The sequence below is a fragment of the Delphinapterus leucas genome, chromosome 15 (genome assembly GCF_059928025.1).
Source record: "Delphinapterus leucas isolate spDelLeu-1000000601 "Yukka" chromosome 15, BTC_Dleu_Yukka2, whole genome shotgun sequence".
Classification (NCBI taxonomy): Eukaryota; Metazoa; Chordata; class Mammalia; order Artiodactyla; family Monodontidae; genus Delphinapterus; species Delphinapterus leucas.
In genome coordinates, this window is record NC_143143.1 from 6,108,332 (window position 1) to 6,136,266 (window position 27,935).

At 44.7% G+C, this 27,935-nt stretch overlaps 2 protein-coding genes across 2 annotated transcripts in view; one reads left to right on the top strand and one right to left on the bottom strand.

Moving 5' to 3' along the window:
• Nucleotides 1-26,660, top strand: ARPC1A (actin related protein 2/3 complex subunit 1A). The gene is made up of 10 exons (XM_022587783.3): nt 1-237; nt 5,403-5,495; nt 7,317-7,421; nt 13,642-13,864; nt 16,224-16,331; nt 18,824-19,036; nt 21,288-21,363; nt 21,560-21,753; nt 24,599-24,689; nt 26,277-26,660. The coding sequence occupies exons 2-10, from the start codon at nt 5,432-5,434 to the stop codon at nt 26,313-26,315; spliced, it is 1,113 nt and encodes a 370-aa protein (XP_022443491.1). The 5' UTR covers nt 1-237; nt 5,403-5,431; the 3' UTR covers nt 26,316-26,660.
• PDAP1 (PDGFA associated protein 1) overlaps nt 19,874-27,935 on the bottom strand; it is a 37,041-nt gene continuing 28,979 nt past the window's right edge. The window contains exon 6 of the mRNA XM_089895678.1: nt 19,874-27,850. Within this exon, the coding sequence (XP_089751804.1) occupies nt 27,822-27,850 (29 nt within the window). The 3' untranslated portion in view covers nt 19,874-27,821. The remainder of the gene's footprint in view (nt 27,851-27,935) is intronic.

Below are 27,935 nucleotides of genomic sequence, written 5' to 3' on the forward strand. Positions count from 1 at the left end.
TCAGGCCCGACCCTCCCCCGCCGGCCGCGCTCGGGACCCCGGCCGCGCGCCCGGCTGTGCGCGTGCGCCGACCGCCCCAGCCGCGCTGCGCAGGCGCCGTGGCCACTTCCGGGATCTGTCAGCCGCTCCCTCAGGGCCTCGGTCGTTCGCCCGCGCTCGCCGGAGCCTGTTCGCGTCGACTGACCAGAGTCCGCGAATTCAACGCTCCGAGCCCGTTCGGACGGCCCCGACCCCCAGGTAAGGCGCAGCAGGGGCGAGTTTCTGGCCTTGCCGGCCTCCCCTGGGCCGGCCTCGTCCCGGATCTGAACCCGCGGGGGCGGCGAGGCGGGGGCTTAGGCCGTGGGGCCCTGAGGCTGAGGGGCGGGCCGGGGGTAGGGGGCGGGGAAGCCGCGTTCTCAGAGGGGCCTGCCGAGCCCTGGGGTCCCCACACGTCCAGATCCCATTTTCACGATTTTCGAGCGCCAAGCCTTCTCCGATGCCAGAATTAAAGGTTGCTTCTTCTGCGCTTCCATTGTGGGCATTTATCCCAGTCTCTAATATTGTGGTGAATGGAATCATCTCCCCCCAGTCGAGCGTCACGAGGCACCGTTCATTCCTTTCTTCAGCGTCTAGAATAGGGTCCCTGCGCGCCATAGGCGCCCCTGGAATGTTTGGCTCCTGTCTAGGGCCGCCTTCCATCCTTCAGATGTTGGGGGACCTTACCGAGCTCGAGAAGAACCTTCCCCCGAGTTCTTTAAGAATCCCCCCGCTTGGGTGCCTCCTTCCCCTAAGTCACAGTTGTACCTCTTCGCTCCTGGTCGCTCCGTGGAACCCTTTTGTAGCGCCTTTCCCACCACACCCCTTCGGTTCGGCTGCCCAGATTGCTATCCCGGCGCCACCATTGCTTGGATGACCCTGGGAAGATTGCTTCTCTGAGTCCCCGTTTTCTCATCTGTAGTAATAGGATCCTCAGGGGGTTTCTGAGGCTCCAGTGAGTTTATTTGCATAAATGCTTAGGATAGTTCCTGGCCCAGAGTAGGTGCTCAATAAATGTTAGCAGTTATTCCTGCTTCTCGGCGTTCTCTGTCTGTGTATCTATCTCCCCTTCCTCTTCTACGCTTCTCCCCCCAGATTTGAGGACCAGGAAAGTGTCAGATTTATTTATGTTTCTGGCCCCAACCTGGTACTTACTACACTGCTGGGCACATGGCAGGCACTTAATAAATTGTAGTTTAGAACCTTTAAATTATAAAGCCATCTGTTCTCATACTGGGGCTTTGGAACCGGAAGGAAATGCTGACCTACTTTTATCTCTTTCAACTCATTGCTGAAATTACCTAAATTATCCTAGTTCTGCCCTCTTTTATCAGTTTTTAAATCTAACCTTTTGGTTTCCCGGAGGCCCTGGGTTTTTCAGGTATCTTAAAAAAAAAGAAAAAAGAAAGAAAAGGAGAAGGTATCATTCAGGAGGCAATTTTTTGCCCTGTGAGGGAGTAGGTGTAAGTGCCTGCTTCCTACACAACCTATTCGGAGGCCTTCCGAGGTTAATTTATCTACTTACCACAATTAAAGGAGGGGATCATTCTCGGAAAATTAAATCTCCTGCTGGGGGAGAGTATCAGATCTAGGTAACTAATCCGGTGCTGAAACAGGTTCTGCCTAAGGAAGTTTGGTCTGCTGGTGAGACTGGTGCCTGGAGTTGGAACCTGTCTCTGAACGCTGGGGAGGGTGTGGTGACCTTGTCAGAGCACCTGCTATTGCTGGGCTGGGTATTGAGAGCAATTAGAAACTGGATGAATCACAGTCTCAAAAACTGGCCCCAAGCAGGGAACTGAAATCCCCACAGTACAAATACTTTAAAGCTCCAGGACCGAGAATTTAAAGCCTAGGTAGGTGTTTCCAAGTTCAGAGGGTACTTACTGGTGTGTATTTCTAGGGATGGTTTCAACAGCCTTGGGTCAGAGGAAGAAAGGGAACTAACTAACTTAACTTACCAAGCATCTGTTTTAGGCTAGGCTTTGAACTACATGCTTTCACGTATTATTTAATCCTGCTACCACTGGCCTTGGGATGTCAGTTCTGTGTCCATTTTACAGATGAAGAAAAATGAGTTTTAGAGATATTGAGTGACCTGCCCAGGGTTTCCTAGCTACTGTGTGTCAAAGCCAGGATTCAAACCCAGGTCCTCTTGGCTCCACAGCCCATGGCTAACCAAATACCAGGATGACTCAAGTGATAGGTAAAGAAAGGAGTTGGGGGGTGGAGGGGGTCCCTGGAATCATAATGTCCTATAAATTGTTCTTTCTCTCTCTGTGCTGGACATTAAAAGTTCATCAGTAGAAGTTTGTTAAATTTAATGCAGCACCTTTTTGTCTCTCCCTTTTTCTTCTCTCTACCCTCGTTAAGACAAAGTTTTTCAGATTTCACTTAAATATGAATCACAGTTTAGAAATTATAATTATCACCCTACGACAGAGGTTTCTTTTTCTTTGTACAAAATTCAAGTTGTCATTATTCTGCTTTCACACTGAGTTTAATGAACACAGGCTGTGTTTACTGGTGTCTTATGAATCTGACAAACATGAGTGTTGTCTTGGCCTACAGACTTAAAATAGCCACATGATTATAGAAGGAAGTACAGGTCTAAGTGTATGTCCAAATATGGAACTTGAATGCTATAACGAAATTAGAAATGTGATTTTAGAAATAATTATGCCATTGAGTAAATGTTTACCTCTTTTGAAGGCTTTGCTGCATTGCTTATAACCGTGAGGTTTAGAATGAGAAAGCCTTTGTCTGCACCTTTTTTTTTAATATAAATTGAGAACTTTTTTTTTTGCGGTACGCGGGCCTCTCGCTGTTGTGGCCTCTCCTGTTGCGGAGCACAGGCTCCGGACGCGCAGGCTCAGCAGCCATGGCTCACGGGCCCAGCCACTCCGCGGCATGTGGGATCTTCCTGGACCGGGGCACGAACCCGTGTCCCCTGCATCGGCAGGCAGACTCTCAACCACTGCGCCACCAGGGAAGCCCGAGAACATTTTTTAAAATTAATTAATTTATTTATTTTTGGCTGCGTTGGGTCTTTGTTGCTGTGTGCGGGCTTTCTCTAGTTGCGGTGAGCGGGGTCTACCCTTCGTCGCGGTGCGCGGGGTTCTCATTGCCGTGGCTTCTCTTTGTTGTGGAGCACAGGCTCTAGGCATGCAGGCTTCAGTAGTTGTGGTGTGCGGGCTCAGTAGTTGTGGCTCACGGGCTCTAGAACACAGGCTCACTAGTTGTGGTGCACGGGCTTAGTTGCTCCGAGGCATGTGGGATCTTCCCAGACCAGGCTGGAACCTTTGTTCTCTGCCTTGGCAGGCGGATTCTTAACCACTGCGCCACCAGGATAGTCCACCTTTTCTTTTTTAACTATATATGAAATGTGTGCTTTTATTGCATGTAGATATTTACATTAAATTATTAATTTGCAGACCAATTTTGTTTCAGTTAACAAGTAAGCCTTTAAAATGTGGCATATAAACTAAATTGCTTTTAATTAAGCAGATGTTTATGGCACAACATGTTATTTTGAGTAACTGAGTAAAACCTTTTGTAATGGGTAAGCGTATCATATCAGAGAAAAAGAATCATGTACTGAGCTTCTGGAGGTTTACTTAAAAAAAAAATAGACAAATTAAGCAGTGTTATTTGAATTCATTTAAAAGTTTTTTTTATTTCGAGTTAGAGATTTTATTTGTGAGTTGCAATTTGCTTTCTAGAACATGTACCCGTAAAAAAAAATTAATGACTTAAATATCCTCACTCTTAGAATAGAATGTGAAACACTGATATTTCTCTGCCAGTTCAAGATATCAGATGTTTTATTTAAGGGTACACTTATCTCTTTTTGACCTTTAGGTTCCCTTACAACAATTAGCAGAGACACTTCCTTTGCTTTCTACTAAGATTGATTTCTGCTTTGTCTGAACTTTCATTGTTCACTTTACAACCTTCTGATGGCCTTTCCATTCATTTCCTTCTTGCATCAGAATTCCTATCTCACATTTCAGTCTCCACCCTAGGTTGACTTGTACTTAAGTATTGAAACGTCTGAGTGCTGTGGGAGTGCCTCTTAGAAATGATAAAAAAAGGGATGGGGGTGGGGCCGCTGACTGCTTTTTTGAAAAAATTTCTCCTATTTCAGGTAAAAGTTGCTTCATCAGTGTATCTAGATTTCGGTGCCTATAGAATGGAGAGTGTGATTTGATTTTTAATTTAATGATGTTTCACAGATTCCTGCTTTTCATTTAGTTACAATAAAAGGTTTAAAGAGTAACTAACATAACAAACACCTGCCTACTCTTTGCCTTGATTCGCCAGTTGTTGACGTATTGCCACATTTGCTCTTTATACATCTACTTGTTGTCCTGAATGATTGAAAATAAGTTACAAAAGACGTCATGACATTTCATCCCTAAATACTTCATTATCTTTGTCTCCTAAGAGTTAGGACATTCTCCTACCTAACAGCCAACCATTATCATAGTTAAGAAGTTGAAAATAATTCCGTATTGTTGTGTGATAGGTAGTTCAAATACAAATTTTACGAAATACATCTTTTACAGCTGTTTTAAAAATGTAGGTTTACAATCAAGTTTCATTTATCAAATTTGGTTTTCATAGCTCTTTTAATCTAGAACAGCCACCCTCCCCCACCCCAACCTCTTTTGAATTGTCCAGGCCAATTGTTTTATAGGATGGCACACATTCTGGTTTTAACTGTTTGTTTTCCCTTGGTGTTACTTAACTAATTCCACTCCCCTTTATTTCCTGTAAACTGGAAATTAGGTCTAGATGCTGATTGGATTTAGCATAAATACAATATGTTTGGCATAAATACTTCATAGGTAGGTTGGCCATATTACCAGGTTTCTCCAGCATAGTCCTGTGGCCTGTTTTTGCAGCATAATTATTAATAGTGCCCCTTTATGCTCTCTTGAAAGTATTCCGGTCTGGATAATAAATTAAGTGGTCACTATTTATAAGTGATGGTGTGCCCTTCAGTTTGTCTCCTGTCAGGAGGCCCATCAGATTATATTTTTCCACTACTTATGATACTAAGATTGATTGCTTGGTTAAGGTGGTGACTGCCAGATTTTTTTATTGTAAACGCATGTTTTTCTGTTTGTAATTAATAAATAATCTATGGGATGATCATTTGAGACTGTGTGAATATCTTGTACCCCAACAGTTCTTAAGTCATGGTTTTAGAGTCCCTTGATGTGGTTACAGTGCTAATTGTATTTAAATGATTAAGTTTTGACATTGAGATTGGTCTTTTTCAATGGGAGAATTGTTTTATTTATCCCCAAACATTTCAGGATCCCCAGACAACTTAAATATGGGTTGCCTGCCATTTTAAGTGCTTTTTCTGTTGCTTGTTGCAGCTTTCTGTCCTTTGAACACACTAAGAATAATGTCCCTGCATCAGTTTTTACTAGAGCCAATCACCTGTCATGCCTGGAACAGGGATCGTACCCGTAAGTATGCTATTAACTTTGCTCCTTTATTTTGGTACCTTTGATTCTTTTAGATGTAGGTACTTTTAGGGATCACATATTTCAATATCGTATGTGAACAGGACATAGATATAGCTTCAGAGAGAACTAGGTCAGTCCTTTGGTTTACAGGTAGAGAAATCGAGGCTGAGAGGGTTGGAAGGACTTTCCAGTGGTTACACCCAAGTTAATGTCAGAGCTGTAATTAGCACTCAGGCCTTCTGGCTCCTTGTCCACTTCTTTTTCTACAGTACCACCTGGAGGACAGTTTATATCAGAGACATCTTTCATTGCCCTAATAACCCAATGTCTGGGATGGTTGTACAGTAACACTCACCACCCAGCATTTAGTCAGAATACTAGGACCTAGATATAAGACACATATGGTTTACAAAGTGGCGTACTGAGAGCAGTATTTAATCTAGTGTTTACTATGTTATTCGTAATAAGCTTGAGTTTCCAGTTTTATAGCTCTAGCAAACTAGAAAGGGATAGAGAAGACTTTTACAAGTAGGTGTAGTACAGCAAGCAAAGTGCAGGTAACATGACAAGGAGAAGGCAAAAAAAAAAAAATCTAAAAACAGACAGAAGTGTAGTATTATGCCCTTGAGTTATTTTTAAAAGTTAGGTATTTATTCACTGTCTAAAATAATAGCCTTATTGAAATATAATTCACATGACATAAAATTCACCCTTTTGAAGTATACAGTTCAGTGGTGTTTAGTATATTAAACAGAATTATGCAACAATCACCACTGTCTAGTTTCAGAATATTTTCATCACTCCAAAAAGAAACTCTATGCCCATTAGCATTCACTTCCAATTTTCCTCAAAACTTCCAGCCCTAGGCAACTACTAATCTGCTTTCTGTGTCCATGGATTTGCTGTTCTGGATATTATGTATAGATGGGGGAACCATTAAATGATTGACCTAAAGTTTGGGTCATAGACTTTAATTTTAAGAAATCGATATTTATTTTTAAAACATGGATGAACTAGAAAGGAAAAAATACCAGTATAAGTTCAAAAAAATCCATCATATATGTATATTCTTAACATTTTAGATTGGTCTAAGAGAGTTCTCTTGAGAATTCTATTTTGTGATTTATATTGGCTTTATTGTAAAGAAAAACTTCAATATATTTTATCAGTAGTATCAAGGGTTGTTGGAGGTTTTGTTTGTTTGTTTCTTTGTTTTTATAAACTAGTGGTTCCAGCCTGGGTCTGTGATAGCAGTAATGAAAGCCTATGAGCTATTTTTAGTATTTCAGAAAGTCTAACAGAAATAAAATGTTTGTCTTTAATAGTGTTGTACAGGCAAACTAAAATGTCAAATATATTTACTGTGGACTAAAATTATGTCAGTTAAGGGAATTCCCTGGCGGTTCAGTGATTAGGACTCAGCACTTTCAGTGCTGGGGCCCTGGGTTCGATCCCTGGTCGGGGAACTAAGATCCCTCAAGCCTAGCGGCTGGGCCAAAACAAAATAAAATAAATAAAATTATATCAGTTAAGTATAGTAATATTGTTTATTTGTTACTGGTTAGAACTTTAATTGACAGTTGTATATGTTTCTAATAAAATGAATTTTTTAATTCAGTTTTTCTAGAAAACATTTTAAAATATGGAGTACAAGTAGAGGTAAAAATAATAAAGGAATTCTTCAGGACGAATATTGGGAACCATTTTCTGAAACCGCTTTCCTGTTCCCTCCTTCAGTCTGTTTTTAAAATGCCAACTGTAACATCACTTTTTTTGTGACAATTTCGAGTTCAGGTGTTAACTATTGACTTTTTTCTCCAGAGATTGCCCTTAGCCCCAATAACCACGAAGTTCACATCTACAAGAAGAACGGGAGCCAGTGGGTGAAAGCTCATGAACTCAAGGAGCACAACGGACACATCACAGGTAAAAAAAAAAGGAGATCACATGAGCTTAGTATGGCATTTCCAAGTCTAGCATGCTTCTGTGTAAACAGATAGCCTAGTAAAGGAAGTCTGCCATGGTACTTAGTGCAGCATTTACTGATTTTTCTTGAGAAAATTTGAGAAAATATATAATAGTGACCTCAGTTTTTAAGTGCGTCTCTGAGCCCAGCTGGTATGCATTGCTCTGCTAATGTTACAGAAAACACAACCTACTCTGGGGACTAGAGAGCTTAGATTAGATGAGACATGAAAGCGAAAACCAGACAGCACGTCAGCTGTGTGCAACCGCAAGCCAAGCTGTGTTCCCAAGTCCTAAGGGAATGCTGTGTCTTCCAAAAATTTCCTGTATGTTGTTTTTAGGGCAAGGAAGACATTCCAAAATATTGAAAAGGACATAGAGTAATATAACAAACACCCATATTCCTGCCACCCAGAATTAGCAGCTATTTATATTTTTTCCTGTGCCAGAAAACTTGGGACACAAAGATTTGATTATAAGAAGTATATTATTATAAGAAATATTATTCCAGATAATGGTAACGTCTCCTGTCACCACCAGTCCTATTCCTCTCCCCCAGAAGACACTGTAATTGGTATGACATTGTCCCAGTCCATTTTTTATACTTTCACATACATGTATGTGTGTGTGTGTGTGTGTGTGTCAGTGTGTGTAAGCAGTCTTTAGCACTATTGGCTAGAATTTTTAAATACTGCATAAATGGTATCATAGCATGCTTCTCCTGTGGCTTACTTTTGCATTCCACATTGTTTCTGAGTTCTCTGTATGTAGGTGTATCTAGATCAAATTGATTCCTTTTACCCGCTGGGTAGCATTTCATACCTCATCTATTTACTCTTTCCTCCATTGAAGGATATTTAAGTTGCTTCCACTTTTTCCCTGTGACATTTTAGTGCTAAATTGAGCGTCCCTGGGCAGATCTCCGTTCAGGTGTGAATGTCTCTGGGAGACTTGCTGTACCACAGGGGTGCAAGCATCTTCAGCCTTGCCAGGCATTGTCAGATCGCCTGCATTCCTGCAGCCCTGATAGGAGTGCTTTTCTTCCCACACTCAACACATGCTTGATAGAAGCAGACTGGCTGATGAGTGACCTTTGGTCACTCTATAAGCTGCATTTCTCTGATTAATAGAAAGGTTGAGCAGATGTTTATTAGCCACCTGGGTTTTAATTTTCATGACTTTACTGTTCATAACTCCTAACCATTTTTCCATTGAGTTTTTAACTTGTTCTTGTCAATTTGTAGAAGACTGGATCTTAAAGCATTAGCTCTGAGGCAGATTCCTAAGTGTACAGTAACTTTCATCTTTGACAAAAACTATCAATGAATAGTTGGGTAGAGGTAGCAAGCAGAGCAGTGTCGAGTTTTATTAAGCAAGTGTGAAATAAAGGAGAAGGAAGAAAAAATGGAGAATTTTTACAATGTTTTCAGAATTTAGTAAACCATATCTTGATACCAGATTTCAAGACAGTGTATTGCTTTGTTGTTAAATCATGTCTGGCTACTTTTTTTTTTTTTTTTTACGGTACGTGAGCCTCTCACTGTTGTGGCCTCTCCCATTGCGGAGCACAGGCTCCGGATGCGCAGGCTCAGCGGCCATGGCTCACAGACCTAGCCACTCCACGGCATGTGGGATCCTCCCAGACCGGGGCACGAACCCATGTCCTCTGCATCCGCAGGCGGACTCTCAACCACTGCACCGCCAGGGAAGCCCTGTCTGGCTACTTTTTAAAAAAACATACTAACTTACTGCTGCGTTCAGGGAGAACTCTTAGTCTTTGACCCTTACTACCATAGTTTCTTTTTTATCCTATTTTCTAAGTGATTCAACTGCTTTAAACAATTGGCCAAGCACATCAAAACTTATTCTCCTTAACTTTTCAATTATAAATTTCTCACCGCAGTCTTGGGTTTCCCTTCTCACGATGATTTTTTGCACTTAAGTGGGCAGCACAGGGACTGATGGTAATTTTCTTTTTTTTTTTAATTGGGACCCTTGAGTTTTGCCTCTCATCCCCTAATATACTGATTAGCTTAAATATATCCTTCCCCCCAATCAGAAAAAAACAGCATGTTTTGACCCTCTGCACCCCTTACATTGTATCCCCAGCAAAAACTTATGACCATCCCTTCTTGTTTTTACCAGTGCTTTGTATGTGATATCAGTCAGGAACCGACTAACTGTATTACCAAACCAGCACCAAAGACATAATTTCTATTTTTGTTGCTGTTGCTTTCCCATGACCTTATTTTTATGAGGTTTGGCCTATTTTCTTTAAGTCCCTTTGCCAGTGGCCTTACAGCCTAAAAATAAGAACACTCATATTTTAAATTGGAATTTTAACATTAGGAAGTACTTATAAACGAGAAAGGGCCAAGATGAAAGACCAAAGAAATAGCCAAAAAAGTGAAATGGTTAGTTATGTCCTTTTTCTCCCCCTGCTTCTCTTCTGGAATCCTTTGAACTTGGGCCTGTTTTCTGTCCAAATGTTCAAATGACATTTTTTTTAAGATCTGAAAAAACTGTTGTTGGAAAAGTCTAAATATAACTCTGTGGCAGGAGACCAAGGATCAAACATAATTTCTCAGAGAGATAGTAACTACGGAAAAAGAAGATTACTCTCTGAAGCTTTTTAGAAGAAAAGTCTGCTCAGTACTACAGAGAAAAAGAGTATGGCATGCATCAAAGGGATATCAGAGTTCTGGTGTTTTTCTCTGACTTTATTCTTTTGTGTTAAATGCTTGATCACCATCTCCTTTAAAAAAAAAAATTTTTACTGTGGACACTTTTAAATAGAAAGCATATAAAAGCAGAGTAATGTAATGAGCCCCTGTATACCCATGACTCAGATTCAGCAATTATCAATTCACAGCTAATCTTGTTCTCAGCTCACTCTCAATTCTTTTTCCTGTACTATTTTCAAGCACATCCCAGACATCGCATCACTTCATATTTCAGTTTGCGTCTCTAAAAGGTAAGGACTCTTCAACAATAATCAATACAATAGTCTGTTTTAATTGGCATCCTAATAAGGTACACACATGGTTGTGATCAGTTGATCTATCTATTAAGTTTATAGGTTCCCTTCTTTCTTTTCCTTTGCAATTTATTTGTTAAGAAAATTGAGAAATCAGGTTGTTTGTCCTGTACTGTTTTCCAGAGCCTGGGTTTTATGGATTGCAAGCCCGTGGTGTTTCACATATTTCTCCGTCCTTTGTGTTTCCTGTGAATTGCTAGTTGAAGTTAGGTGGTAGCAGGTTCTTTCATGAAGGAGGCACATAATGTCCGGTTGTCTTTCTTTCTGTGATGTTAGCAGTTGTTGGTGATTAGTGCCTATAGCCATTAATTTAATAGTGGCTGCAACATGATAATATTCTAAATCTATCATTTCTTCTCTGTTAGCTGGAATACATTCATAAAAGAGATGCTTACCTTCATCTACTGTTTGGTTATCCTGAAATATAGTTAGTATAGGAAAGACAGGATAGATGTTAGATTCCTTTTCTTTTCCTTCGAAGTCTTCCAATGGCAGGAAAACAAAAAAAGATGCAACGCTAAATGAGCAAGAGATGAGAACTTGCCTTTACTGAATATTTGCCCTTCCCACTCTCTTTTTAACAAGTGTGTGTTTTAAAAAGTTAAAAGCTAATGTTATCTAAAAACAGGTTGAGGCTACGACTCTGGTTTTACAACTCCTATATTCAAATGAAAGATGTAGCCACAGAAGTAGACTTAGAACTATAAAATGAAGCAGAAGGCAGTTCCTTGTATTTTTCTTAGAGAATAAGGATCTATTGATTTTTTTTTTAAAGCACCTCAGGAATTCTTATAAAATACATACGTGTGTAATTAAAGTGGTGGTGATATTGGAATGGGGTGAAATTTGAGATTGTCAAAATCATTACAGAATCACTGAGTTTTCTCATTACAAGGCAATATTCTGGATATTAGAGGATGTATTAGTCTTCTATCGCTATGTCACAAATACTACACACTTAGCCACTTAAACCAAAACACACTTATCTCACAGTTTTTTGTGCGTCAAGAGTCTGGGCTTGGCTTCTCTGGGACCTCTGCTCAGGGTCTCACATAAGCTGTAATCAAGGTGTCAGCCACGGAAGGGCTGTTCTCATCAGAGGCTCCACCAGGGAAAGATCTACTTCCAAGCGCCTTCAGGTTGGTGGTGGTAGAATTCATTTCCGTGCAGCTGAGAGATTCATGGCAGCTTGCTTCTTCAACAGAGAGTAACAGAGAAAGACCTTGAGAGTCTCTAGCAAGAGGGGTGCCGTGCTCTTAGGTAATCTTGTGCACTAGTCACATCCATCTCACCTTCCCAGCATTCCACTGGTTAGAAGTGAGTCAGGGGTCCTTCCCACACCCACAGGGAGGGGGGTTCCACAGAGTCGTGAACAACAGGAGGTGGAATCTCGGAGACCACTCCAGGGTCTGCACCACAGTAGTTTCAGAGACTCGCTTCATATTGTCAGGAATCTGGTAATCAAGTTAGGAGAACAAGACAGTCATAAAAATAACTATTTTGTATCACACTTCTGGGAGTTTATCATAGAGATCATTTTAACCAGAGCAAGAAGGTGTGTGCCTGAATGTTTATTTCAGTTTTATCTATTCTAATAAGTGATTGGGAATAAAACGTACAACAATGGGATGTTTTGGGAAATTACTATGATAAGATCAGTGTTCTAAAATAATGTACAACCACTGCTGATTTATAAAAAACAGGAGAAAATGTTTGCCATGATATTAGTATCCTTTGCGGGAAGAATGTGTGTGAAGAATGGAAGCAGGGCTTTTTTGACTTTGCATGTGTCCCATTGTGATGTTTGTCTCATGATAATATGTGGGTTTGCTTTTGTAGTTAAAAATAAAATTTAGGGCTTCCCTGGTGGTGCAGTGGTTGAGAATCCGCCTGCCGAGGCAGGGGACACGGGTTCGTGCCCTGGTCTGGGAAGATCCCGCGTGCCGTGGAGCGGCTGGGCCCGTGATCCATGGCTGCTGAGCCTGTGCGTCTGGAGCCTGTGCTCCGCAACAGGAGAGGCCACAACAGTGAGAGGCCCACGTACCGCAAAAAATTAAAAAAATAAAATAAAATAAAATTTAAAATCTAATAAAGAGAGCTGCAAAGCTGTCCTATAATGAATAGATTTAAAATAAAAATACATATCACCGAGAATACACTTCCCCATCTTTTTCCCTTCACTGGTATGAATAATTGAGCTGACTATTCCTGTAGGTGAATGAACATAAACTGTTCACACTACTAAAGTCACTGTGATTTATGGCTAATGGAGCCTTTGATTCTTACTTTTTTCATGTAAATGTTAAGAATGTTAATTATTTTTAAAGAGATATCTGTAATAAAAAATTATTAGTAGTATTTCTATACCTTCAGTGTTAAGTTATACTTATAGAAAATACCTCATCAGTAACTATAAAATGACTGAATCATAGCAGATTTTACTCTTGGTATATAACAAACTGACCTTGACTTTGGGATCCTTCATAGAGGCACCAAGTAAGTAAAAGTCTGATCAAATAAGAAAAATAAATCTTACATTCAGATACATATTTAGGTCTTTTCCTTGTTTAGATGCAAAGATACTCAAAGACTCTTTCATAGAACCTGTATCATGTAAGAAAGGTATTTCGGTTAGTTTAAAAAACAGTGAGCTTCTGAAGAATCACAATTTATATTTTCCCCTCTATACTGATGATTGTTTACCCTATATGTTGTTTTATTTGTAGGTCATATAGCAGTCTTTCAGTTAATATCATGGACCAAGGTCTGTTACTGAATGAGTAAAGGTACTTTCAGAGAAAAAAAAAAAATCCAATAAAGAAGGAAGAAAAGGGTCTTCAGATCAGATATTCTAAAGATATGTGGCTGGGTGTTAAGAATGCCCCTGCTTGGTTTGTAACCTCCGCAATTATAACAGCTCTGTTCTGCCTGGCCTCCAGAGGATCCTGAGTTACAGAACTTTGCAGAGAAACATCCTTGCCTTTGTGTGTGAAGTGGTGACCAGGACCATAGGTGGGGAAGGATGGGCTGGGGAGGAAGGTCCCAAGCCCTCATCCAGCCCTGCCACGCCAGTGCCCTCCTGCTGGTGCTGTGTCAGTTGTCAATGGCCAGGCAGAGCAGATGCCACCACATCTCAACTTGCAGGTATCGACTGGGCTCCCAAGAGTGACCGCATCGTCACTTGTGGGGCTGACCGCAATGCCTACGTGTGGAGTCAGAAAGATGGTGTCTGGAAGCCGACCCTGGTGATCCTGAGAATTAACCGTGCAGCCACTTTTGTCAAGTGGTCCCCGCTAGAGAACAAATTTGCTGTGGGCAGCGGAGCACGACTCATTTCTGTTTGTTACTTCGAGTCCGAAAATGACTGGTGAGCAACATGAGTATTTTTATTTCTCTGTAGAATCATACATTTGGACTGCTGTGTCCTCGGTGACTTCTTGAGGCGCTGGGTGGAGGCTTAACTGTAACTTCATCTTTTCCTCATCTGGATTTTTTTTTTTTCCTTTGAAATTCTCCATTCTCTCTGAACATTTTTCCTTCTTCTGTGTGCAGTGAGTCCAATCTCACATCTTTCTCATATTAATATCGAACTGTGGTTTACATGTTCTGATCTCCTGACTTGTTTGTTCTTTAAGATGCTACAACTCTTCTCACTCTGTACTGTCTAAATTGCTGTTTTCTTACTCTGATATATAAATTATAAGCTTGAAAGATGCTCAGTGCCCTAAGGAAGTTTTTTTCCCTATCTCTATTGACTTAAAATATCTAGGAGTCTTACAGATAACAATATTCTCCTTTCTTTAAAGTTTTATACCAAATCTGTGTCCTGGTATAATATTTTACTTGTTTAAACTGTTAAACTTTAAAATTTGACCAGAATCTCAGAAATATAATCAGGCTGTTGTACTTACTTTATACTGTAAACCACTTGGAGCTGAGCCAGTGAAAATACGGGGATTTATTTAATGGCTAAGTAAGTTATTTTAACTACTCCTTCCTGCTTACTTTGATAAGGAAACCACTCTGCTCTACCTGGCACGTGTTCAGAAAGGGTGGTAGATACGCTTCAACATGGAATTGTCATTTAGTGCGAAACTGGCAGTGTTTGTACTAAAAATAGCCGGGTACACATTACTCTTCATGTGTCACTGTCTGAAACAAGGAAAGGAAGGGATTATCACATTACAGTTTGTAATTTAGTAAAACCTCAGAAATTTTGATTCTTTGAAACAAGTCTGTGAATTTGCACCAAGATTGAATTTTGAGTTGAAGACCTGCGGTTTTTCTTGCTTGCAAGCTTGCAAGCATGTGTAAAAATAAGGCTAACAAAATGTTGCCTGCAAGAAATTGTTTAGAAGGCTCACTGTAACAAATAGATTAGAAACAGCTTTTTTCCTGGGTAGCTTTCAACCTCAGTGACTTTGCATTTTTATTCATTGAAAAATAGTCTCAGATTCAGGCAAATGGGGCTTTACTGTAGTACGAGGTATTGTCCCTTGATCAAGCCATTATATTCAGGGGAGTGTCTCAGCTATGGCACTATAATTCATTTGTAGGATGCGAGTACTTTAAAACATCCTCTAAACGCCTTTAAGGTAAAATAACTGTTATAAAACAAGTCAGAATGTTGTCTGCTTTTCAGAAAAGCCCCTACGAAAAAGATTCTATAGAAAAGTGATTTAACGTTCAAGGAAGGGCGCTCTGCTCGAGAGTAAGTCTCTCAGCTCCTAAGCAGCAGAACAGCATTGGTCTTTAAGCAGCAGTTTAGGGACAGAAATTGAATTAGGCCAGAATAATGACTGATCTTAGACATAAATAAACATTTTAGTGGAGCTAGAGAGTTAGTCAGAGGCCCATCACCAGCAAGAGGTTCTGCTAATTTCTTGATTTCTCTGTGAAAAAATAAAGAATTTGCAGCTTCTCAGAGACTTAGAAAGGAAATTAAACTATTTTACAACCCAAACTTAACCCAAAACAAAGGAACAAATCACTGAATATTTGTAATAAAAATTCAGCAGAAAAAAAAAAAAAAAAAAATTCAGCAGACTTCCCTGGTGGCGCAGTGGTTAAGAATCCACCTGCCAGTGCAGGGGACACAGGTTGGAGCCCTGGTCCGGGAAGATCCCACATGCCGCGGAGAAACTAAGCCTGTGCACCACAACTACTGACCCTACACGCTGCAACTACTGAAGCCCACGCATCTAGAGCCCGTACTCCGCAATAAGAGAAGCCACCGCAATGAGAAGCCCGCGCACCACAACAAAGAGTAGCTCCCGCTCACCAGAACTAGAGAAAGCCCACACACAGCAACGAAGACCCAACGCAGCCAAAAATAAATAAATTTATTTAAAAAAAAAATTCAAGTGATTTCAAACCTCAATTTTTATTTCAAAGGTTAGAGTTACACATAATGTGAAAGTCCGTGGGGGACGGTATGAGAGTTAATCCGTAAATATACTTAATGATGAGGATCCCCTGGTAGCCGGGAAAGTTCCGAACTGGCTGCTCTGATGAAAACGTCAAAGCCTGAAAGACAGGAGAGCAAAGGGGCCACATATGGTTCCCCTTCCTCTCTTCCTCTAGAAATGCACCTTCTCTCTGGTAGAACACTCGGTGGCCACGTGAGAACCACGTGTAGGTGTTTTCGCCTGACACACACTTGTAGGTCATTTGGGGACGGTTGCTTGATGCGTGGATAAACTAAAATGGGTTTTCTCCTTTTGTAGGTGGGTAAGCAAGCACATTAAAAAACCCATTCGCTCCACGGTCCTCAGCTTGGATTGGCATCCCAACAATGTCTTGCTGGCAGCAGGATCCTGTGATTTCAAATGCAGGTGGGAACGAGTGAGGATTGGTAGACGGCCTTGAGCTCTTCGTTTTTCATCTTTCAGCAAGTATTTTTGAGGTTCCTTTTCTTTGTAAGGTACTGTGCTAGGCCCCACGAGGGTCCCAGAGATGAAAGGAGCTTGTGATCTAGAAAAGGAGCTACAGCAAGTGCGGAAATCAGGAGGTATCAATAGAAAGCAGTGGACCAGGAGGGGCAGGCGGAGGGATGCAAGGGCAGAACCAGGAAGTTTCCTTAGGCAGAACATCCAGGTACAGGGTCCCCCGCTCCCACGGTGTTATTTCTCACTTCATAACCCAGGCAGCAGACTGGGCAAATTCCAGAGTGAAACCAAAATCAACAAAACAGAGCTGAACAGAGCACTGCTGAGCTGTTATTGTGCGGTTCCTTTTCAGTTAAAGCTCTTTATTTGTCATTAGCATGAGACTAGAAGAAACACAGCCACTTTGCTGAGAGCTTTAAGGGTCATACAGTGTAATTGCTTTTTAAAGCTGTTCTTTATCAAGAAGGCTCCCCCCTCCCCACCCCGGCCTTAGCCAGAAGAAAAGCAAATGTTGCTTCATGTTGACTCTATGGTGGGGTGCAGCATTCTTTGGTAAGCTATGTGGAGAAATTCCAGAAAACCTGGCCAGTGATTTATATCCAAGAATCCTCACGGGGTTTTTGGTTTGGGATTTTTTTTTAAAGGATATGTATGGGAATTTGGCTGTGGGATGGGAGTACAATAGTGTCAAGGTACTTTTTGGAAAAATATTGGCTCTTCTGCTTGAGAACCAGTGTTAACAGTAAAGATTTTTTCATATTCAGGAGTTTTGTTGTTTGTGATGTGTTACGCAGAGTCATTCCAGCTCCCTTAGAAGATGCAATTTAACCATACCACCTGGGTTGTCAGGCTGTGTCTAAAAATCTCCTTGTACAAATAGCTTACAATTCTTTTGTTAATATTAATTTCCAGAAATAAACTTGGCTTTGACCTGTGGTCCTGTGGGTAAGGGTCTTTTCTGTTCGAACTCTCATTTTGGCAGCACAGTTCTTTCCTGGCTTCTGATGACTAAAGCAGTAGCCATCGTGATGCAGATTTAAAGCACAGAGATTCTGAGGTCACATCATCTAACTTACAGATTAATTCGAGGCTTCCTTTACCTCTCCACTGTCCTACCTCTTCCAGAGCTGCTGCCGCCAATATTGTTTTAGGGGGGAAATATCCCAGATCGCTTCGGGAGGCTTTAAGTTTCAGAAGTTTTTGAAGAGAAGCTGTATAAAGAAATAGCATTGGAGGGCAGATCCCCAGCTGTTCTATAGCCCTTCTGCTTCCCAACTCTGGTCAGAACATCCTTACGCACGGCTTCATGGAATTAGAGAAAGAGACTGATGATCCCAGGCTGTAAAGGACCCGCCGTCATCCCAGACTAGCCCTGCCACAAAGGCTGGACAGTGGACCTGAGGGTGACACTAGGGAGAGCCTACCCACTCTCACTGGCCTCCCTTGACTTTCTCTTTGGTTGTCTCTTTCTTCCTTTCTTTCCTTCCTTTCATTCCTTTCCTTCCTCCCTTCCTTCTTTCCTATCTTTCTTTCCTTCTTTTCTTCTTTCTTTCCTTCTTTCCTTCTTTTCTTCTTTCTTTCTTTAGTTTTGCCAGGTCTTAGTTGCAGCAGGCGGGCTCCTTAGTTGCAGCATGTGGGATCTAGTTCCCTGACCAGGGATCAAACCCAGGCCCCCTGCATTGGGAGCATGGAGTCTTAACCACTAGACCACCAGGGAAGTCCCTCCCTTTCTTTCTTTAAATGAGTTAATGCTAGTGGTTTATTGCAGAGTAGCAAATAGTTTCCTCTCTCCTACCATTTGACTGTGTGGGCTCTGGACTGCTGTGTTAAGAATGATGGTGAAGCAGACACGAAAGTATGCTGTGCTCATTTAGCAGAGTCTGCCATGGGCCAGGGAGCGGAGAGGGGCAGGACAGAAAGGTCCTCCCCTGGATGCACTCCAGGAGGGAAGGGCTTTTGTGTCCATCACTTCTAGAGCTATGCCCCAAGAGTAGTGCCTGACACGACGTAGGCCAAACTTGAATTGACCTGTAGGCAGCCCTTAGAACCCTTCTGTGTCTTAAGAGGTTTGTGTATCTGAACTTGTCTGTCATCAGGTTTTGCTTTTTTTTTTTTTGCGGTACGCGGGCCTCTCACTGCTGTGGCCTCTCCCGTTGCGGAGCACAGGCTCTGGACGCACAGGCTCAACGGCCATGGCTCACGGGCCCAGCCGCTCCGCGGCATGTGGGATCTTCCCGGACCGGGGCACGAACCCGTGTCCCCTGCATCGGCAGGCGGACTCTCAACCACTGTGCCACCAGGGAAGCCCATCAGGTTTTGCTTTTGATGAGTCAGTATCTTTTCATTTTGGGACACCTTACAGCAGCTGCCTGTGGCCTGTTTCTATATACGCATATTTTCATTTACTCTTTCTTTCTCTTCCTGCCCTTAAACCACAGAGTGTTTTCTGCCTACATTAAAGAAGTGGATGAGAAGCCAGCCAGTACACCCTGGGGCAGCAAGATGCCTTTTGGTCAGCTGATGTCAGAGTTTGGTGGCAGTGGCACTGGCGGCTGGGTGCACGGGGTCAGCTTCTCCGCCAGCGGGAGCCGCCTGGCCTGGGTCAGCCACGACAGCACCGTGTCCGTTGCCGATGCCTCAAAAAGTGTGCAGTGAGTATCTGCCTTTGTCTGGACTTAGAGAGGAGTGGGGTGGGATCTCAGCAGCTGGCCTGAGGCTGCCCTTCCCTGGGTATAAGTGCAGGGCACCAGCATAAAAATCTGAACCAGGTTGCGAGGCAGCCTTTAAAGTTACCTTCACACGTTTAGATTGTCCATTTGGGGAAATTTTGAAGACTTAGGTCTCACTTCCAGAAACACTTCTTAATGGAAGTGCTGATTGTGGTTCCTCCAAAGGAGTCTCCTGGTTTGCTCCTGGTAAGAGTTCCTTCAGATGGCAGTTTAGTCTGTTCCTGTGAATTCCTCACAACACGTAAATGGCATCCAGCAGCCTTAGATGAAGTGGGAGATGTGTTCTTACTCTGTAGTCAGTGGACAGTGCTCCATTCATGTGGGCCTTCATGCAGTGACACTTGACACCCTGGGAGCCAGTCCCCCTGGTGTGTGCACTGGGGGAGCCCGAATCGCAGAGACTCGCTGTGAAGAGGTGCCTGCTCAGCCCTGAGGAGAGCAGTGTGTGTCTCATCAGACTTCAGTTTGTGTCTGCTTATCATGTCTAGAGGGAGAGAGAGGGTGACCGCAGTCCTTTCCGCTTGTGAATCTTGGTTCTGTCCTGGTGAATCCTTTCCGTTGGCAGCTAAAGGTAACCCACCTGGGGCTTCCCTGGTGGCGCAGTGGTTGAGAGCCCACCTGCCGATGCAGGGGACACGGGTTCTTGCTCCAGTCCGGGAAGATCCCACATGCTGCGGAGCGGCTGGGCCCGTGAGCCATGGCCAATGAGCCTGCGCGTCCGGAGCCTGTGCTCCGCACCGTGAGAGGCCACAACAGTGAGAGGCCCACGTATCGCAAAAAAAGCAAACAAACAAAAAAAAAAGGTAACCCACCTGTAAGGGTTTCCTGACTTGTCCCCTGTGCAGGGAGCCAGTCACATCTGACTCCCACTGCCCCACACTGACAACAAAGTGACATTTCAGAAAGAATATATATTTTACTGATTGGGGTGAATTTTTTTTTTTTAATTTTTAAACACACCCCCAATCTAAATTATGAAGCCTTCCAGAAGATTTCTGTACATATGTAGACACATATATCTTTTCATTTTTAACTCCACTGGGATTATGGTATACATTTTGTATAGTAATTTGCTGTTTGTCATTCAGTAATGTTTTGTCATGGCTATTTGATTTCTGTACAGTTTATTGTAATGCATAATAAGCTCTTAGCACATGCTTATATTATAAGCTCTTGTCTACCTTCATATTGATTTATTATTTGGCTTCTCTGGTCCTGCAAGTCAGATTACATCTGCTACCCTTCTCCATATCAGAGTATTTCATGTAGTAAGAGCCAGGTATGCCACAGGAGAGCCTAAGATGAGGTGTTAGTACTTTAATCCAATACCATTCGTACTGAAGGGGATAGGGCAGGGGTGTCTCCTGAGACACAGTTTCAAAATGCATCATCTTTTACATGGAGCCATATGATCCTACTTCATCAACCAGCATGTTTGCTGCCGTATCTGTGTAATCTCTCGGCCAGATGATCATGAAGCATACATGTGTACACACACACACACACACACACGGCCCATTCGCATGTGAGCTCCTGGCTGGCCAATACTGTGTCATGTTCATCGGTGGCCGTAGCTCCTGCCCCAGTGCCTGGTGGGGCACAGAATAGACTCCCATAAATGTCTGTGGTCCCAGCCCTCTAGGAGCCCATGTGAGCACAGGTGAGGAGAAGGGAGCAGAGAAAGGCCTTCAGTCCTGCGTGCCGGTGATAGTCAACTCTAGGAGGCCAGAGAGAAGAGCAGCCACTGCAGGCTGATGTGGTCCAGGAAGGCTGTTCATGGGGGTGATGAAACTCAAGCCGAGTTTCGGAGACTGGGGTGGACTTTGGAAAAGCAGGAGGAGCAGAAAGGGCGTGTGGGTAACGGGGCAGGGGGAGCCAAGGCCGAGGCGGCAGAGAACCAGCGCTCCTGGGACCGCAGTGTAGGGCAGTTGGTGGTGAGCAGGGGTGCAGGAGGGGTGGGCACAGCCAGAGGGGGCAGAGGCCTGCGCGTCTGCGGGTCACCTCAGGGCTGGCTCATGCTGGAGATTCCTGGAGGCTTGGGTCATGGGACTCCTCTTAACGTAAGTGTTTGTTCATCCTGCCAAGCCCCCATGAGAACAGGCCCTTTGTCGTCTGTGTCTGAAGAGGCTGCGTGGTCCGCTCCATCTCAAGTTAACACTGTTCTTGTGTTCAGGGTCTCAACTCTGAAGACAGAGTTCCTGCCCCTCCTAAGTGTGCGCTTCGTCTCGGAGAACAGCGTCGTGGCCGCTGTAAGCATCTCTCTTGCCCCGGGGCCTGTGCTTACTCTCCAGAACGGGAGCAGGGCGTGCCCTGTGGCTGTGCACACGAGCTCGGAGCAGCAGCCTTGTAGGGGAAGCAGCTCTAGAGGCTCCCATGGTGGGGCCGCTCTGCTGGGGCGCTCGCTGGGCGCACACCCCGCAGGGCCTGACTGATCCCTCGTTTCAGGGCCATGACTGCTGCCCCATGCTCTTCAGCTGCGACGACCGCGGCTGCTTGACCTTCGTCTCGAAGCTAGACATCCCGAAACAGAGCATCCAACGCAACATGTCGGCCATGGAGCGCTTCCGCAACATGGACAAGCGGGCCACGACCGAGGACCGCAACACGGCCCTGGAGACGCTGCACCAGAACAGCATCACGTAGGTGCCGCCCGGCCCCTGGCCCGACGGCTGTGCAGAAGTGTTAGGTGACCGGGCTGCCCTTCTCCCCTCTTCGTTTCCTGATGGGTCCCTGTGATGTTCTCTGTCCTGCGGGCCCAGACATCCGTTCAGGAACGGGGGCGGTGAGGGGTCTGTAACTTCCCGGCTGCAGGCTCTTACTTCCAACTTGTCACAGAGAGCGAGCCGCCCCCACGTAGTCATTACGTCCTTCAGGGCATAGACGGCCTGGGCGTCCCGCGTGCGGAACGCAGGCCCTGCTGCGGGCCCGTGAGCTGGCGCGGCCTGTCATACAGCCTCTTCTGGGTCTTGCTTTCTCAGAAACTTGACTGAGGACAAAAGGAGACCTTCCTGAATGTCGTGTTCCTCTAACAGTGAGCACCTGACAGTCATATCCTTTTTGAAAGGTAGCTGTCACTTCAGCCATGGATTTCAAGTAAGGTGTACAAGTAAGAAGATAGTTTAACTAGAGAGACAGCTTTTTCAGCATCATTATGACAAAGCCAAAAAACTCCTTATTTTTCATCAGGCGTCTGTGATTAAATAAGACAGTAGAATTGTGTCGTGTCTAGAAAGCTTGGTGGGTTTTTTTTTAATCTAGAGGAGAAATGCACTGTGTTCTTTTTTTTTTAATTTATTTTTGACTGTGTTGGGTCTTCGTTGCTGTGCGCAGGCACTCTCTAGATGTGGTAAGCAGGGGCTACTCTTCATCAGGGTGTGCTGGCTTCTCATTGCGGTGGCTTCTCTTGTGGAGCATGGGCTCTAGGCGCAGGCTCAGTAGTTGTGGCACACAGGCTTAGTTGCTCCGCGGCATGTGGGATCTTTCCGGACCAGGGCTCGAACCCATGCCCCCTGCATTGGCAGGTAGATTCTTACCCACTGCACCACCAGGGAAGCCCTGCACTGTATTCTTTGACTAGACCTTTTGTGTTGAGAGACTTTAATGTGGGTGATGATCATGGGAAGAATAATGGAAACCTCTAGACTTTCTCTTCGAGAGAATTTCTTCTTTTTTTTTTTATAAGATTCGTATTACTTTCTTTTTTTTATTATTTACTTGGCTGCGCTGGGTCTTAGTTGTGGCATGCGAACTCTTAGTTGCAGTATGTGGGATCTAGTTCCCTGACTAGGGGTCAAACCTGGGCCCCCTGCATTGGGAGCTCAGAGTCTTAGCCACTGGACCATCAGGGAAGTCCCTCTTCAAGAGAATTTCTAACTGCAGGTTGTTATGTTCAGCGGAAAGGGCCACTGGACTTAAAATAGGCTGGAAATAATCTGTGCTCTATTGAAAAGTAGTCATTTGAAGGCATAGCAGAACTTTTCTCCACACTTTTCAAGTTTCTCTGTCTTGAAAGATTTTCAAAATTATTTTCTGTGAGGTTCTCTTAAGCTTCTCTGCAGACTGTGTATCTGTAAAGAGACAGCTCTCATTGCCTTTTTGAGACTTTGAGGTTAGGAATAAAAAGCCCCTTGCAGGTTGGCGTGACTGCTGCCAGATATTAAGTCCTCTTTACCCTAGAGCAGGGTCAGCACACTTTTTGTATAAGGAACCAGAGAGTAAATTTTAGGCTCCGAGGACTCCATGGTCTCCATGACAACTACTACAGCCCTGCCATGTGGCCTGCAGGCTGCCATGGACAGTACAGAGATAAATATGTATGGATGTATTTCAGTAAAACTTTATAGGGACTTCCTTGGTACCACAGTGGTTAAGAATCCGCCTGCCAATCAATGCAAGGGACACGGATTCAAGCCCTGATCCAGGAAGATCCCACATACCGCAGTGCAGTTAAGCCCGTGCGCCACAACTACTGAGCCTGCGCTCTAGAGCTCACCAGCCACAACTACTGAAGCCTGCGTGCCTAGAGCCCGTGCTCTGCAACAAGAGAAGCCACCGCAGTGAGAAACCCACGCACTGCAACGAAGAGTAGCCCCTGCTCACCACAACTAGAGAAAGCCCACGCGAGCAGCAACAAAGACCCAACGCAGCCAAAAATAAATTAATTAATTTAAAATTTTATTTAAAAATAAAACTTTATAGACACTGAAATGTGAATTTCACATAATTTTCATATCATGAAATAATAGCCTTTTAATTTTTTTCTAAGCACTTAAAATTGTAAAGGCTATTCTCTAGCCCATAGGCTGTGCAGAAACAGGTGGTGTGTGCCATCCCCTTCCCCAGAGGGAATGTTCTAGGCATTTCGGGGAGAAAGACAAATATTGTCTGAGCTGTGGAATTGGTTTTCTTGAAAGGTTTTCAGATAATCAGGCCAAGCCAAGTTGTTTCATCAGCCTCCTCTGCTGAGCTTGGTTGGAATTTTGTGGTGTGTCTGAATGTTGCTAATATTAATAATGATTAATTTCAAATGTAAGGAGAGCTTTTGACTCATATGCCCTCATTGTCCTAGAGGGTAATTTGGGAGTTTTGGTTTGGAGCCAGTTGGATTTCAGTCGTGCTTCATGATGCCTCTAGTATTTTTTTTAAGCAGCGTGTCCATTTCAGTCACAGCTGTGGTCGTGGCCTCTCCTGGCTCCGCAGGGTACACGCTGTGTGGCCTGAATTGTCCTGCTTCTCCACGTCCCTCTAATTAATGCACATTCTTAACTTTTCTCTCTTTCCAGTCTTTTTCTTTTCTGGACATCTGGTAATAAAATACATTTTAATATTTTCTGAGTCAGATGGCTACAGACTAATATCTATGGACACTTTAAAGGAATTGATAGACAGTTCGTTTCCTGAAGACGCTGTTGCCCTTCTAGGAAGGTTGGAGCTCACTTTCACCATGTGCCTTACAGTCTCTCTCTTGTCTTTGCCTTTTTTCAGTCAAGTGTCTATTTATGAGGTGGACAAGCAAGATTGTCGCAAATTTTGCACTACTGGCATCGATGGAGCCATGACCATTTGGGATTTCAAGGTATCGTCTGTCTTTCAGAACAGATCTCGTTTGTGTTAAAAGTCTTCCCATGAGAAGACTGGTCCTCATTTCTTGGACCCAGCCGTCAACTGCAGTGCACGTCAGGAGCGCAGTGCACGTCAGGAGTGCAGTGCACTGGCTGTGGTTCTCTTGAAACCCTGGGAGTTGTTAGCAGGAGAGAGCCGCACTTGCTCACTGAGGTGGAGTCCACACTTCTGGATGTCCTCGGAGTCACTGAGGGGGGCTGGGGGCTGCTTTTGTGGCGGGCCCCAGGTTGGGCCCGGACTAGCTGAACTCTGTAGACATATGTTTATGGTTGTCACCAACTAATCGGATCAGCACTCACTGCCTGCCTGCCGGGTGCCGGGCCAGGTGCTGGCATTGAGGACGTGGACGTGAAGGAGCCCTCGGGGAGCTCGTCGTGGGAGAGAGAGGAGGGTGGGGGTCGGGTGGAGCTCCGGGAAAGGAGCCAGCGCCTCTGTTTACACCTTGAGGAGTTGGGGGGCTGCACGAACTGCCTGAGTTGCCTCTCTGGGCGAGCGGTCTGAGCTGCAGGGGCAGCACGTGCAGAGCAGCCGAGCGGCTCAGGGGGCGCGTGCTGCACTCAGGCCCTGCTGTGGGGCCTGCGGAAGCAGAGCAGAGCGGGCCCTGCCTGTGGGCAGCTGGGGGCTGCTCTGGAACTGTTGTGGAAAGGCACCTGCTGTGACGTGCAGGTGGCCTGGACTCTGGACAGAGGCTGCTGGAGTGAACGGGTGGCAGGGATGTGCCTCCAGCCGTGCTGGGGGGCAGGGGGTGGCCAGGAGGTTCTGGACTAGAGGGATTTAGGAGGCCGCATGGAGGGGTGTTGTGACCATGAGGGACAAACCCCGGAGGCCTCTGCACCCTCCACCTTCGGGGTTGGGATAAGGAGGCGGGGAGGAGGGGCGGGGCTAAGAGAGCAGTTCCGGTGTGCAGCTCTGCGGACTTAACCCCCAGAAGTTAAACGTTTACAGAATTCTGCCACTGCCTGTGCGGTTCCATGATTGATGTTGCTGCCTCTACAAGTCTCTCCTCACCCTTGTTACCTTCACCTGCTTTGGGGCATCGTGCACCTGTGCAATTAGCTCCACCTGGGCAGGTAGCTCCGCCCTTCATCCTTTGATCCCTGCGGCCAAGTCCCTTCTCTCCTGTGCAAGTGAGCTGGGGAGTTCCAGCGCATTTTCCTCTCTGGTCCGTCTGCCTTTGAGCACTGCTAGGCGTTGTGCACCAGGCTGACTGCATGAGGGCCACAGAAACACGGGAGTGCCTGCCATCAGGGCACCTGGAGTGAGGGCCAGTGACACAGATGATAAGCACATACGTGCCCTGGGAGCAGGCGTGTGCCCAGAGCCTGTGGGCTGGGGCCTAGGGGACAAGGTGGCGCAGGGCCTGGAAGGGCCAGCAGGGGGAGTCCTGCCTGGGAGAGTCTCTGCAGGCCATAGTCCCGGAGCCCGTCTCAGAGGGAGCGGGTCACAGCCAGGAAGGAGGGGGTGTGGGGTAGTGCCTTGGGGAGAACGCCAGGATGGCCGGTCCCCACTGACCATCGGTGTTCTTCCTGCCGCTCTCCAGACCTTAGAGTCTTCTATCCAGGGCCTTCGGATAATGTGAAGCTGAGTGAGCCGCCCAGATCCAGCATGAGGACGGACAGGCTGCGCCGGGCAGCTCCGCCATTCGCATGATGGGCAGGAGAGCCGGCCTCCAGGAAACACTGAAGACACATATGGCGCAAACCTTGTTGTGTGTTTCGTTTGAGGATAATTGGTGAAAGTGTTGGTTTTTTAAAAGCAGCAGTGATTTGGGTTTTGTTTTTTGTTTTGCTGTTTCATTCCATTCTTGACCAAAGCTTCTCTTTAAGTAGTTTATTATGGAAAATTGTCACACTAACTTAAAGGAAGGGGTGGGGGAGGTATGTAAATTGTTCGCTACAAAATTAAATAAAAATACTGAATGTGTTCTTGGTTTTGTCTCCTTATACCGTTTGCATTTTTAGTAGGAAAAGATGCGTAAATTCTTTGTTATACTAGTTAGTTTTTAGGGTAGAACCTTAGATTCTTAGTTTCTTATATTGAGCCATCTTGTACAACCTTTACCCAAAAGAACCGGTTCTCGAATGCTGTTTTAGCCGTGCAGGACTTCGGCAGAGGAGGCCTGCTTGCATACAGGCAGCAGAGAAACCTGCCTCCAATGAGCAGCCAGGGAGCCCCTGCCCAGTGCCCGTGGCAGGCGTGTGCAGGGGAGTGTGCAGTGGGAGAGAAAAAGCACAAGTTGTCATTTTGGTTTAGAGATTATTGTACCCAAACTAAGTCATCTTCATCATAATTAGACACAAAGTTTGACATTTCAAGGCTGAGACTCTTGAGAGGCGCAAATAAATGAATACAGCGTAGCCTAGAGCATGGCTGTGTGCCCAGAAGCGGAGCAGTGATTCCAACACAACTCTAGTAGTTAGGACAACGCTGGTAATAGCACTTCTCAAAGGACATCGTGATATTCTTAAAAGAGTAAATTTGCCCTTTTGCTAACCCATGGGAAGCATTACTTCCCTCCAGGAGAGAATCCCAGCACCTGGACACCTGCCTCTTTCCGTTTGCTGTGGCATCCTCCCTGCCCGCCCCCCACCAATGGCAGGAGCTCCTTTGTGTACACGTGTTTGTACCAGTACATCGGCAAGGCTGTCGTGACAGAACAAGGATAGACAAAAGCAGGCCAAGAAACAGGAATTAGCTACCAATTTCTTTTTAGTTTCATTAAATCACATGGTTTGGGAGCAATTCCAGAGGTTTTTAGAGAAACAATGTATTCTGTGAAAGAAACAAATTTACTAACTTGGCCTCCAAGAACTTAAGCCTAGAGTCATCTTTTTTCTTTTTTTAACTTGGGCCATCTCACGTCCATGGAAGAAGGCCCATCCCTGTGGTGGCAGCCAGAAACCCGCAGTGCTGGGGTCTGAGATGGTGGAAGGTCCCTTCTCATCTCGCCCTGCTTGTGAGACTCCGAGCAGTCCTCGGTCCACAATCGCTACCGATTTGGAGGGACAGTGGCCAAAGCCCTTTGATTGGAGGCTTTGGTGTCAGGTCATAGTTCTGCCAAGCTGCGTAGCCTTGAGCAACATAGTTAACATCTCTGAGCCTCACTGTCTTCACCTGTAAAATGGGAGTAGTAAAGGGTTAGCAGTTCCTGTTATTCAGTAAAGCCGAGGTTTGCCTTCAGGCTTGGCATTGGCCCTAT